Below are 15,471 nucleotides of genomic sequence, written 5' to 3'. Positions count from 1 at the left end.
ATTATTTCTTCCAAAAATTTAAATGAATAAAAAATAGAGATACATAAATGGTTATATATTTAGATTTGTGTAAATTTTTTTATAATTTTTTTTTTATTTTTATCTTATATTAATTTTTTTTAGACTTAATGAAAATCGAATTCTAAATCTTTCACTCATTGAAATTTTGACATAGTGTTATTTTTCAAAGAGTAGTGCTAAGGAGCCAATAGCCTAAACGTACAATGTGTATAATGGGTTAAATCTTTGGTTTATGAATAAAATGAACATCACCTATACTATCCAGAAACTAAGGTTCGAACTCTTGATCTTCCGGATCTGGAACTCTAATGCCATGTCCTGAAATCACTCATCCCAAAAGCGTAACCTGATAGGACAATGTAACACTAATAATCATATCTCTAATACTTTCTAAACCTTCATTGTACACATTGTACACTTAGGTTATTGGCTCTCTATACTTTCTCTTTTTTAAAAGATTAAACTGATAAAATAAGATAAATGAATAATTATATATCTCTAAAACTAATAATAATACGTTTTGCCATAACTACCTTAATATGTCACTAATATAAACTAATTATGACATTGGATAATGACAATATAATAACGTCTGAAAATTTGAGATTTTTACATAAAATTAAAAGAATAAATTAAATAAATAAAATATAAAATTATAATAAAATTTAAATTATAAAATCATCAGACCTAATATAAATATTTTCGATTAACATAAACATATTATATAACTCAAAAATCAGTCATAGTATATTTATGTATAAATATTTATATTGTTTAATTCATTTTTAATATATATTTTATATTTTAATATATATTTTATATTAATAACTGATTTTGATATACACTACTTAACATAGTTAAATATAACTAATATAGAGTAAGGATGAAAAGAATTAACAAGCATGTGATTAATATATGTAAAAATATATGGTGACTGATATAAAATCAAAATTAGAAGGAAGATCAGATTCAATCGCATATACTTACAAGAATATTACCAGTCTCTGGCAGAATTCCACAAGAACCGGATGCATAATTGATTCCAGATAATGATATTCGACCTTTTAAGCTCAAGTATGGTGGAGGATATGGCAATCCAAGATATTCAGCTGATCATCATCATCAAAATTAAAGAAATACTCAAATTAACAAAATAGAAACTCTTTATTTCCATTCTCTTTTTTTTTTTAATAATATGAATGTCCAAAATGTTTTATGAATAAAAAAAATTAATTATCAAATTAGTAACCACATATTTGTGTGTATTTATTATATGTTTATTTAATAAAATAATCAGTCACCAGATAAAAAAAATATTTCACAACAAAATAATAAAATAATTTGTCATTTTAATTTATCGGAAATTAATTTGTTTAATATTGTGCTAAAAAAAACACCTATAAAATCTGCAACAGTTCTTCCATTAGTGAATCTTCCGGTAGGACCAATAGCAAAATTAGAACCATAAGGCAAATAATTTGCTTTTGCAATAGTTGGAAGAAAATTGTTATTGCCACTATCCAATAAGGAGTCTCCAAATAAATACAATGCAGGTGCAAGGGGTACTATGCTACCGCATATTATTTTTGGGGAAATTAAATACAGAAAAATGAACAACAACAAGCTCATAATAATATTCATTATTTCTCATTGCAAAAAACAACTAGAATTTCCATGCATATATATATATAGAGAAGCTAAGGAAAAGTGTGATGAAGAAAGAAACGTATATCTATATTATTATTTTGAACTATTATCCTACATGTATACTAAAATCAGTTATTATTATAAAATATATATTGAAATATAAAATATATTTTAAAATAATTAAATTATACATTTATACAAAAATATATTATAATTAATTTTAATGATTGATTTTAGTATACACATAATATTTTTGTATATTGAATAGATGAGTGGTCATATGCAATTGGATAAAATAAAAAACAAAAATATAAGAAAGAGTTGAAGTAACACCCATTGTGAAAAAGACAATTAAATTACATCTCAGGTGATTTGGACATATGAGAAGAAAACCGTTAGAACATCCAATCAGGAGGGTGGATGAAATAGAAGATGGATAAGGAGCGAAAGACAGAGAAAGATCTAAGAAGACCATCCATGAGGTGGTCAAACTAGATCTATATGTAAACGGTCTCTTTGTAAATATGATACATAACAGAGTACAATAACGTCGTTTGATTCATGTAACCGATCCCACCTAATGAGACAAGACTTTGTTGTTATTGTTGTTGAATGGATTTAGACCAACCACGTGGAAAATAAGGGGGGCCTCTCAACGGGGGATGCTCTTCATATGATCGAATCATGAGCCATGGATAGATTAAATGCATATGTAAATGATCATATGCTCATATCTATATATATATACCAAACCACAAGATTTGGCACCGTTTAATACATTATTAGTAGTATGATGATTTTTTCTTTGAGAGTAATTATCAAAATTAATTTTTGGTGTTTTTAAAATTTGATACTCTCTAGTACTTTAAATTTTAAAATATATAAAACAGTTATTAATAATTATTTCTATTAGATAATATAATTTTCATCTGATTTGATCCATTAATCATTATTAACAATAATTATTGACGTAAAACGTTAATTTACACACATAATCATTAAGTGTATATGTATGTGAATAGAATAAATTAGTCTTTAAGTGAAATATAAAATAATCACCGAAAAATTTTAAGAACTTTAAAATAATTTTTTAAAATTTTTAAAAATTTCAAATCAGTAATTTCAATAGATAATCAAGTTAAATTTTGAAAATGAATCCATATGTATCTTTTATTATGTAATATATTAATTTAATTTAGTTTAATTTATGGATACTGAATTACCAAGACCATTATATTCCTTAATGATAAAAAAGGAATGAGCTAAATTGTTTTAAGATATTAAAATAATTTTTTTTTCACAAAAACAATTAAAAATATTTATATAAATACTTATAAAGATAACATTTTAAAACTTGTATGCATTGAGAACTAAGTTATTTACGAGATTAAATTTACAAGCTTTAATCAACTACAAGGTCAATAATATAAATCATTTACAAAATTTTAATATAAAATTTCTAATATTTTGCAACACTTGAAAAAAAAGAATGTTTTTAACAAATTCAAGTATTCTATTTATGTTTTTGAAAAAATTTTAAAATTTATTGGTTGTAATATTAAATAAAATAGGTTTACAATTAAGATTATTTATGCTAAAAAATAGATTATTTAATAACTTAAAAATTATTTTTTAAATCTATTTAGTGTTAATATCTTAAAAATTTAGGTACATAAATAATGAATTTAGCTTCATAATGTAATGACTTATTAAATTTAGTTATTATTATTGTTCTTACATCACTTTGATGTATAGCTATCATAGTTTATTATTATTAATAAATAAAATTATCTTTTAGTATATATTTTTATTGTTATTTGTATTCTTTATTTATTATATATCTTTCAGGAGTATTTTATTGTTCTGGTTAATAAAATCATTATAAGATGTTGATTTTAAAAAAATAAAAAATATTTACAAAAATTATTTTAAAATTTTTGAGAGACTATTTTTAGATTTTTAAATTTTTTAAAAATTATTTTATATTTTATTCTGAAAAATAATTTGTTCAATCTATATATATAGACATTTAATGATTATATGTATAAATTAATGTTTCAAATTTGTGTTTCTTTTTCCTCCTTCTTTCTAATATCTTACTTTTTTCTTAATGAACAAATAGCATTTTGATACTCTTTCTATTTTAAAATATCTATTTAAATTTCGAAAAAACTATATTCTATAATCTTAAAATTTGAGAATAATTTTAAATTTTTCCTATTTTCAATAATTTTCTTAAAATTTTGTAAAATAAAAAATATAATTCTATATATTATTGTTTATTTTTTAAATCCTAAAAAAATTGAAAATAAAAATAAATAATATTTTTTTAAAACAAATGAACCCCTAATTTCAGATACATTATTAAATTTATCGTAAAAAAGTACCCTTCTTAAATGATTTATTTCTTATAGTCACCAAAAAAATATTTATTTCTTATACTTATTATCTCACGTTCATTTAACAGGATTATTAATAAAAATTTAATTAATATTATTTAACTTTCTTGAAAAAATGATATATAGTATTAGTTAAAAAAATAGCTAAATATTATTAGATAGAAATTTTGATAAAGTGTTCTATAAATAAAATTAAAAAATAAGTTATTTTTATCATTAAAATTTAATGATTTTTACAACAAATGAATTATGTGCAATTATTTGTTGTATGGATGATCGAACTCTTTTAAAAAAATAAAAAAGAGATCTAACAAACATCGAAATTTGTCTGAATTATTTTTCATATATTTTTTTAAATAATGAAATGTTTCAAAACCAATTTGGTCGATTTGGCTTTAGGTTATTCGCGTGTTTCTTGTAGTACAATAACCATGCATTAAAAAAAAAATAATACATCACCGCTAAATATTATTATTTTAGATTAATATTTTGTCAATAATAATTTATATTCATATTAACAAGAATTTACATATAAGAAACACATAATTTGTATTTAGGGGTGGCAATATATACTCTACCAACGAATATCCAACCCAACTCTATCCGGTCGGATGAGTTTTCAACCTGATCCATAACGGGTAAGGTAGGATGCGGGTAGGGTTTTCGTGCAAGTCAGGTAGGGTACGGGTTGAGCTTCAACCCTATGACCAACCCGCACTCTATATATATATGTATATATTATATACTTATATAAATATATATTTTAAGTGAATGTTGAACTAAAGACCTCTTACTAAATGCAAAAGATTCTTAGCCACTAAAAGAAAATCATTAATTGATAATTTAATATTTTTTAACATAAAAGTCAATTCTATTTTAAATTATCATCAAGTTATATAATAATGTTGTATATTTTTTGTAACCCGCAGGTAGGATCGGATATCTGCGGATTAAGAGCAGGTAGGGTTAGCATTGAGATATTCTCAACCTGCGAATAGGATAGGGTTGGGTTTATATAAAAATCTCAACCCGCGAATAGGATTAGAGTTGGATCCAAACCCTACCCTACTCTACCCATTATCACCCATATTTATATCTATATTTACTAAAGTTTGCACACATAAATTAATACAATTTACTTCCATATTTTTTAAAATTTATTGACCTAAATTAATAAATTTATTTGTTAAAAACAAATTAGTATTTGTCCGTCAAATTCTTACCAAAATTACTAAAAAATACTGATGATCAAGAATTTCTTAAAAAAAAAAAAAAACAACCACCATGTGGGTGAGTTGGAAGGGACAAGCCAAATTGGCTAATTAAGACATATTGAAAGGCTAAGTTTCAGCTCCTCATGATTAATTAATTTCTTTGCAGGCATTTGATGAGTTTGAGAATTTTATTCGCCATTCTCACTTTAAAGGGAAGTTAGAGAAGAGTGTTTTCATCAGAATTGCAGGATTTTTACCTACGTTTTCATTGCAACTTAGAAGAGACATGTCCAAAAACATATATATACAGAGAATATTGTCACTTTTACTGTAATTTATTGAACCTCAAGTTATGGAGTTTTGCAGAATACAAAAAGTGGCAAGAGGGAAAACCAAGAACAAGCAATGCACATAAAACAATATGCCTTCAAAACTTTTACGCCATCCTTACTCATAATATTTCTACACACATATATAGTCATTTAATTTTGATATATGCACGATTTAAAATATTTTAGTCTCGTCCAATTATATTTATGTATTTAATTTTTTTTAAGAAGTAATTTTTAAAATTAATTATATGTTTTTAAAAATATATTTAGAACCTTTATTACTTGTGCCAATATTATTGGGCACATTTTAGGTTTTTTTGCAATTATTATTTTTAATCTTACTAACGTCTTATTTAATGACGTAAAAATAATTATTTACAGATTTGATTATATTCAAATTTCACTATTGCAGATATATTATAACTATTTATGTGTCCTTCAATTAAGTTAAATTTAGAAAAAATGATTTTATGACAAAAAAATGTTTACGTATTGTTTTTTGGTTTTTCATGCGGTATATCCTCCAATCAAATAGCTTCATTTAAGAGTCTATCGTTGGTCAATAAATTGCTGCATGCATAAGGTGGAATTCAAACTTCCAATATTTATTTAAACAAACGAGTGAGCTGACCACTCGATCAACCCATTGGTTATTATAATCATTCTTATGATATTATATTATTCGAGTTGGTATAGCTATGTTCTTGATTTCTACTAATCTATGCATATATGCATCTATCTATTAAGATTATAAACAATAATAATGAACTGTCCTTTTCATTTGAACGATCATTATTGTAAAATTAATATTTAAAAAGTTTTCATATAGCATTGGTTATATAATAGTTGTAAAAAAACGATAATATATTCATATAGCATTATTGGATTATAAAAGGACTAATTAGAGTACTTGTTTGCGTAGGTATTCATTTACAAATTTGAATTAATCTTCTCACTCATACTAAAATTAAAACACCAATAAGCAACGGATTGAATGAGAAAATTAAAGTCTACTATTTATTTGTTTTCGTTTTATACTTCTAATTATTTCTAAAAGAGTTATTCTTTAGAAAGTTATAATGAAAAAAATAAAATAAAAAAAATATTTTTTATGTTTATGTTAAGATGTGTGGGATGGTCAAATTGTAATGGTAGCTTTGAAAAACTTAAAATTTCTGCAAAGTTTTTGGGATGAAAGTTAATGTGGAGAAATCTAAAGCGTTATGCTCTAGGAAGGTTTCAGCGACAAGGAAAGAGATTTTTACCGAAGTGTCCTCTATTAGATTCGTCTAGAACTTAGGCAAGTATTTAGGGGTGAACTTTAATCACTCTTGGGTGACACGCACAACTTTTAACAATGTTCTGGACAAGATTCGGGGAAGGCTAGCCAACTGAAAAGGGAGATTGCTTAATAAGGCGGGCAGACTCTGTTTGCTCAATTCGATAGTGACTGCGATTCCTACTTACTGCATGCATGTATCTCTCTTCCCTAAAGGGGTAGCTATAAGATAAAATCCATGATGTAGAATTTTCTAAGGAAGGGTCAAACTGATGGTAGAGGCCTGAATCTAGTTAACTGGAAGGTGTTGGTCACCCCTAAGAAGTTTCGGGGTCTGAAAATTAGAGATCCTTTTGTGCTAATATTGCTCTTCTTGGGAAGCTAGTTTGATAACTTGTTCACCATCCTGACAAACTATGGGTTCAACTATTGATGGAAAAATACCATTCCTCTAAGGATGATTGCTTCAGTCGGTCTCGAGGCAGGGGATCTTATGTTTGAAAGAGTATATGTCGAGTTTGGGATATCTTAAAAGAAGGCTTTTTAAATGGAGAAGAGAGAGGCAACTGTGTCATGAGATGGACTATATTCACATTTCTGATTCAGATCTCCGGATCTTAGACCTTTGGTCATCTGGACAGTGAAACCTTGAGAATATCTATTCTCTTCTGAATCAGTCTCTACAGAGCAACATTAACTCTTACAACCCAGATGTTCAAGCTGGTACAGAGGTCGGTTGGTGTTGGATTGGTGCGGCGTCAAAGGTTTATGACGCTCGTAGTGGTTATTTATGGCTCAGTAAGAAGATGTTTAGTTGGGAGGATAGGGGAAATTGGTTTTGGCTTTGGCGTCAACATATTTCAGAAAAGTACAAATTCTTGGCCTGGCAATGTCTTCGTAAGGCTCTTCCTACTACTGCATTTCACTTTAGAAGGGATATTTTGCACACAGATAGCTGTCCACGATGTTTCTCAGGTCTGGAATTGGTTTTACATTGCATTCGAGATTGTCCAAAATCCCAGCTAGTTTGGCAAGCTTTGGTGATCTCCGGTCAACCACTGGATTTGATGAGTTGGTTCTTATATAATAGCGAATAGCGCTCCCTTAGATTCTTTTCTGGTCTCTGGTGGATTTGGCGTTCGAAGAATAACGAGATCTTTCATCCCCACGAGCCTTGGACCACGGACAAGGTGACTGGTATGGCTTTGTCCTTGGAAAAGGAGCTCCGAAATATTTTTGAGTTGCAACGAGTGTCTATCCCCTCCACCATTAGTGGCTCTTGAATTCCCCCCTCGGTGGGTACCTTTAAGATTAATTGTGATGCTAGCTATCCTGGCAATGGTGCTCGGGTTGGTTTTGCCTGTGTTAGCATAGATTGGAAGGAAAGGTGGCAACGAGGCTGTCTGAGAACAATTGAGAGTCATAGTATCATGCAAGGAGAGTTGTTTACTATTTGGAGAGGCTTTATTTTAGCCTGAAACCTGAGAGACAAAGAGATATTATATGCGAGACAGACTGTAGAGGCCTTTATCATTGTCAATAATTTACAGGATTACTCTGGTTTAATTGATTCTTTGGTGTTGAAAATCCGAGATATCATGTCTTAGAAATGACGTGCTAATCTCTGGTTGATCTTGAGAGATACAAACACAGTAGAAGGTATCATGGCAAAGACTACAATTGAGGATCCTTTCTCCCCAAGTGGAGCTTCCGTTGCCTTGGAAGGAATTTAAGAGTAGTATTCAGCGAGACTGCCTTTCCTAAGCAATTTCTTGTTTGTTTTTTCTTTCTTGGTTGTAATTTGTTTTCTTTCCAGTCACCAAAAGATTTTTCAAATAAGTTTTTTAATCAAATTAGTCTCCAAAAGATTTAATATCAATTTTGTTTGTCATTCCATTTCCGGGCTAACAGTTTTCGTCACTGGATGTCCACGTGGGCATTAACTGACAACTCAACAGTGACCAAAATTTTGCCGTTTTGTACAAATACTCTATTACTGAAGTAACTCTCCCATTAATCTACCACGCTTCTCTTTTTCACTACAACTTTTTTCCTTTTCACCCAAAACTAACAGAAGTCACCCAAAACAGAGTGAGAAGACAAAGCTGCTCTGATTGGCCATGGAAGCAATAATTGGCGACACCCTTCGTAGTGCGACTGCTCCTTCTCGTTGCAGTCTGAAGACCACCATTCTTCTGCGGTGGTAGATGCCGTCTTGGGTGAAAGGTAAGAACCCTTGCACCGCTAGTTCTTTCTCCCTTTTTTTTTTCTTTTGGTATGAATGTGTGGTATGATATTCATTGATTTTGAATGTTGATTGATTTCAGGTTAGAATTTTTGTGCTGGGGGTAGTTGCTGCTAGAGTTTTGCAATGGTTCACACATTTTGTATGTTAAAAAATCTGGATGCTCTGTTTTCATATGGCTGAATGCAATGTGTGTGGATAGATGGAATTTTTTGTTTTGTTTAGTTCATGTAATAGGTAAGGTTTGGTAATATGGTGTTCTTTTTAGACTAAATTAGTGATTGGAGTTTTATTGTTGAAACATAAATAAATTTTATACAAAAATAAAAATAATAGAAAATAGAGTGCATTGTGTGATTTACTGTTGCTATTTTAAATTTGTAGATAAAAAATCATCCAATGACATTTGTTTTTTATCATGGTGAAAAGTTTAAGAATGATAAAAGTGGATAAAAAATGTATGAACCAGACAATACAGAGGTGTTAACGAGAGTTAAAGGAGATACTCTAGATGTTTTTTTCATATAAGAATATTATAAGGAATTAGGATATTCATAGGTGAATAGTTGTTGCTGGAAAGTACCCAGAATGTCGCTTGAAGTTGGGTTAATGAAATTAGAAGAAGTAGATGCTAATTTATTGTAAATGGTGAAGGATTGTAAAAGGAATCACAATTCGATCAACATTTACTTTGTGTATAGAGTCTCAGAGCCACACATGTTGGAGTATATGAATGAGGATAATGATGAGTTAGCTATATTAGAGACTAACAGCACCTGTAAACCCAAGGCCTCAAATACCCCCGATTGAATAAGAGATACTGTTTAAGACCCAAATCACATCAGCTGTCCCATCTCAAACCACAACCTATGTCTAGGCCCAACAATACACCATCATAACCAATGTCTCAGCCTAAATCATAGCCCATGTGTCAGCCCAAATCACAACCAAAATCACAGCGCATTTCTCAGTCCAAATTATAGCCTGAAACACAATTAATTATTCACAACCAGCCCCTGAATTCCTCATCTTAGCCATCAAAGTCTTCTAGCTAACCTTTGAAAGCCCATTTCCAACCATCCAAGACTCACAGCCAATCCTTAAAATCTCATTTCCAACCCTCCAACACTCATAGCCAACACTTGAAGGCTTCTTCCCAGCAACCCAAACTTGTTCGATTGCCCATTGCTCAGCCTTTTAAGAAGCATGTTATTGGAGACAAAAACAAGAACCAGTGAAAGGCACCAATATGACAAAGACTGGTAGAGTTGTTATTTAGCTCCACTTTAAGAGGACAATGACTCTCATGATTCATACGAGAGTATCAAAAATAGTTTCTATAAGCCTATAAAGATCTTGGAAAATGGATATGAGAGTTCTAATGATAGTGACTGTGGGGTTGTTGCTACCAAGAATTTAGTTTTAAATAAATCTAAAATCAAAGAGAGGTTTAGACCTGCATCTAGCAGAACCACTGATAAGACAATTGATAAGGATGACTCTAGTTATGAGGATATTGAAGATGATGAGATATCGAATTTAGGTGTATTGAATTTAGGTGATATGCAATGAAGTTTTTTATATTGTTTATGGCATTATGTAAAAATTTATTTATGAATTTGATTAGTAAATGCCTTTGTTATCAATTTTTCAGGATCAAAAAGTAATGTAGAGTCTGATAGTGCATCTGATTGTGGGTCCTAGCACTCAGAAGACATGAATCAAGCGTAAAATATAGAATAAAGTAAGATCAAGGCCTCTAAAGTTTCACGTTGCTAAAGGAAAAGCAACAATCCCAACTTAACCACAATTGGATGCAGTTGCAACAATTCCAGTTTTGGCCGAAACAATCAAGAGTACCAGTTCTACTATTACAAAGAAACTAGCTAGCTTAATCCTTTTTATGCCAACTCTGGAGTTCAAACGCCCGAGGAAGAAAGACAAAGATGTGTGATATGTGTTGGGTATTAGGGGCTGACTTATGTATTTTGTAAAGGGCTAAGAATTAGAATCTTTATACATTATAGACATATTGCTAAGTATTTTGTACAACCTTTTTGAGTTTAGAAAACTAAAACTTGATTACAGTGATGATCAAACATTATTGGTTTTATCAATTGGTTGTGTGATGTTTTTGTTTAAGTGTGCAGAAAAATAATTTAATCAAATCCGGCCTAAGAAGTAGAAGATGAAGCCCACAAATACAAACATATTGGCCAATACATATTTCAACCATATCACTCCATTCACTCAAATCTTGATCCATGAAGGATGGGACAAGATGAACCATAAGGAAGAATGAAATCAACTTAGCCCAAATAGAGATCCAAGCCCAATTTTGTGGTGACATCCAATTCCATCTCTCTTCAACCTAGTATCTAACTGAGTAATCAACTCAAAATTCAATTGAACCAAGAAAGAAGAAAGAGAAAATATCTGAAGCTAGGGCTCAGTGACGAACCAAAAGCTTGCTTTCAATTTCAAGCAAGAAGAAGGGCTACAACAAAAAAGTAAATCTCATTCAGATAGAGCATCTTCAAAAGTTACTTTCCCCATTCATGCTTCAACAACAAACCGTGAAGAAATCTGCTGAGCTTCAAGCACAAACCAAGCAACCATGGAAAAGAAGAAGTCAATGGTGCTTCTGCTTTGAATCCATGGTCCAAAATCAGACTTGGAGCCAAAGAAAAGATTCACGGTCAAGATCAAAGGAACTTGAATAAAAAAGATGAAAGAGAAAGATATGTTGCATGTCAAAGATTTGGCCTTATCTCTCTCTCTACTGACCAAGCCGCTGCAAGTTCTGATGAAGGAGGAAGAAGACAACCCAAGTGTAGAACTTGGTTCAAACCTTAGAGGCTTCACTCTTCTATAACAAGGGTGAACAACTAAGGGTTGAGCAAGAGAGTAAAATAGAGCACTTGGTTCAATTCTCATAGCTTCCTAAGCTGTTCTAAATTTTTCTCCTTCATGGTTACTATTTTGTATTTCTTTTTCTAAGTTTAGTCTGTCTGAGTTTCATTGAAAAAGGCAAACATAGTGAGGTTTGTAAGAAAAAGCCAATGAGTGAAAAAAGATAGTGAGCTAGACTTAGAGAAAAAGCCATAGTTATCTCAAAAGTTCTTTGTATGTTTATCTATTTTGTGTAATGATTCTGTGGGAATTCCCTTACAAGTTGGGTTAGCACTTTGCTGTTGAAAGCTAGGTTGGAGTCCTAGTCAAGTTTGGTTTAGGTTAGAAATTGGACTTGTCCCAGATAGGATTGGATAGAATCCTAAGGAGAATTGGTGATTGTAATATATTGAAAAGATAGTGAAATTCTGTCATTGTTGTAATAGAGACTGCATGTAGGCTACATTGCACTAGGTAGCTGAACCAGGATATATCTGTGTGTCAATCTCTACTCTCATATCTATTTTTGATTCTGTACTATAGGAGACAAAACAAAAGTATCTCCTACCGAGTTAAGAGGCGAAACCAAAATATCTCCTGTATTTACATAACAGAAAGCTAGTTTACACGAGAAAAAAAAATGGGCCAAGATTCAACGTCCCCCTTTCTTTTAGCCACTGATAACCATCAAACCTTGTTTATCATTTTTTATAGTCCAAAATTAGGTAACTTATGCTTGATATTATGAAGACTTGGTTAATATGATTGGTATTATTATGAAGACTATGTTAGCATGCTTAATAGACATGCAAATGCTTCAAGTTTAATATATATGATAGGACTTAATTTATCTTATGAGTAATTAAGTGTTTATTTTTATTTACTTGTTTCTAGAGTTGTGTAAACATTGGTTAAATTAATGTCAAAACATACAGGTTGCTACTTTGTTAATGGAAAGAAAAAAATGTCAAACTTCATTTACTAAATTTCATCAATACTCTTGACAAGATCCAACAAAATAACAAGATCATTAATACTTTTACAATTCTTTTATTTTCTCACAGATAACATACAAAGTGCTCCAACCAATGATTTTCAAAGGGGTACTACAGATACTACTCTCTTCATAAAATAATCTAATGATCATTTCATACTTGTTCAAGTGTATGTGGATGATATTGTGTTCGGATCGACAAATGAATCCTTATATGAAGAATTTGAAAAATTAATGACTAGTGAGTTTGATATGAGCATGATGGGAGAACTCACATTCTTCCTTGGTTTGCAAATCAAACAAACTCCTAGTGCCATTTTTGTGCACCAAGGTAAATATGCCAATGAATTGGTAAAGAAATTTGATTTAGAAATTTCCAAGCCCATGAGTACACCAATGCATCCTAATATTAAAATTGACAATGATGAAAATGGAAAAAATATTGATGAGACTCGGTATAGAGGTATGATTGGATCACTTATGTATCTAACATCTTCTATGCCGGATATTGTACAAAGTGTGGGTGTGTGTTCTCGTTTTCAATCTCACCCTAAGGAATCACATGTTTCAGCTGTAAAATGGATAATTAGATACATAAAAGGCACATCTTACCTTAGTTTATGGTATCCTAGAACTAATAATTTTTGTGTAGTTGGGTGCTGTGATGCATATTTTACGGGTGACCGTGTGGATAAAAGAAGCACGTCGGGGATGTGTTATTTTCTTGGTCAATCCTTAAATGTTTGGTCAAGTAAAAAACAAGCTACTGTTGCTTTATCCACTGTTGAAGCCGAATACATATCAACCTCCTCATGCTATTCACAATTAATTTGGCTCAAAACTCAGCTTTCCGATTATAAACTAAAAATTAATAGTATTCCTTTACTTTGTGACAACATGAGTGCCATAAATATCTCTAAAAATTCTGTGTTGCACTTAAGAACTAAGCACATTGATGTTAGATTTTATTCTATAAGGAAACATATGCACAAAAAAACTATTGATATTCAATTTGTAAAATCGGAGGATCAATTGGCTGACATCTTCACAAAACTTTTGTGTGAAGATAGGTTATGTAAACTAAGAACTGCCCTGGGAATGATCGATATCAAATCTATGGAATAACTGTGTCTAATATTTTTCTAGTTGTTTTTGTCTCACAGGTCACAGGGAAACAAAATTGGGCAAATGATGAACTCTTCTATAAGGCTTGAACAAGGCCCAGAAATCTTCTGAGATATGAGCTTGAAGTAAAACTCAAAGTGGTCTCCAGTGATTTTTCATCACCATTGGGCCTAAGTGAAATAAACTTTGTTAAATGAAATAGGCCTCATACTTACCTTGATCATGAAAAATTAAAATTTTGTTTCTCTTTCTCTTTCTTCTCTATTTCAAGTCATATCTCTCAGTTATCTTTCAAATTTATCTTGTTATGTTATTTCAAAAACTACATAATTTTTTTAATTTTAAAATTCTCTTTAAAACCCATTTTATTGAATACATTTATGTTTTTAAGATAAGTTTTCATTATGCATTAAAGATGGTTTATTAATCAAGAAAATCTCTCTCTTTTCACTACTCCACTACGCCGTTCTCTCTCCCCTCTACTCACTCTTCTCTTTTTTATTATGAGAAAGAAGGTTGCTACTAGAAGAGACATTGGCACCTATATACCTCCTCGCAACCCTTCTCACTCACAGTAACCTCAATCATACACTCACATACACATTCATTCTCACTCATCTTTATCTCAATCACCTCAACAGACGAAATTCATGGCAAGAAAGACCATTCATCCTAGGGCTTCCTCAGCACAAAAGGGTCCGAGTCATCTCGAGCAAAGGAAGGAAAAGGAAAGGGTCCCATGCATGAAGAAGATCATGCACCATCTCCACCTCCTCGCTCTATACCTCATCCTTCAGGACGATTTGCCCCTTCTAGCTGCCCTTCAAAAGCCTCTAGAAGGCCAGTTCTCAAACCTAGCAGGGAACCTCCTAACATTGACTCCCTTGACTACAAAATCAAATTTGGTAAACTTTCTCATTCTCACTATGATCCTCTTCACTTTTCTTCCTGTATGGATTATGAGTTTCACAAACAAGTTCTTTCAAAACGTTTTTTCTGTTCTACCTTTGTTGTTGACCTTGAGGCTCTGACTGAAAAAGAAATTGATTTTAAAGTTAACTTTAATCTTTTGAAATGGGAAAACTTTTTCAAGATTCGAAAATCAGTATATCCGAATTTGGTTAGAGAATTTTATGCTAACTTGCTCTTTCATGAGGGAGAAATCCACTCTTATGTAAAGGGTTGTCAATTTGTTTTGAATAAGGAGACCATTAGTGATGCCCTCGGTTATAAAGACATCAGAGTGAGAACATACATGTCTGGAAAACGGGATGACCATCTAGGTATCTCTCATCAGGATGCCTTGGCTAGCATTTGTGAAAT

At 30.8% G+C, this 15,471-nt stretch overlaps 1 protein-coding gene across 1 annotated transcript in view; it reads right to left on the bottom strand.

Annotated features, from left to right (window-relative positions):
* The window catches only part of LOC107471319 (GDSL esterase/lipase 7), a 17,620-nt gene extending 2,854 nt beyond the window's left edge, over nt 1-14,766 (bottom strand). The window contains exons 1-3 of the mRNA XM_052255723.1: nt 14,698-14,766; nt 10,229-10,331; nt 9,909-9,957 (exon numbers count right to left, since the gene is read on the bottom strand). Coding sequence (XP_052111683.1) covers nt 9,909-9,957; nt 10,229-10,331; nt 14,698-14,766 — 221 coding nt within the window. The remainder of the gene's footprint in view (nt 1-9,908; nt 9,958-10,228; nt 10,332-14,697) is intronic.
* Between the last annotated feature and the right edge of the window lie 705 nt (nt 14,767-15,471).

Source organism: Arachis duranensis, chromosome 10, assembly GCF_000817695.3.
Source record: "Arachis duranensis cultivar V14167 chromosome 10, aradu.V14167.gnm2.J7QH, whole genome shotgun sequence".
NCBI classification, from domain to species: Eukaryota; Viridiplantae; Streptophyta; class Magnoliopsida; order Fabales; family Fabaceae; genus Arachis; species Arachis duranensis.
Note: the sequence above shows the minus strand (reverse complement) of the source record. Positions and strands in the feature narration are given on the sequence as shown.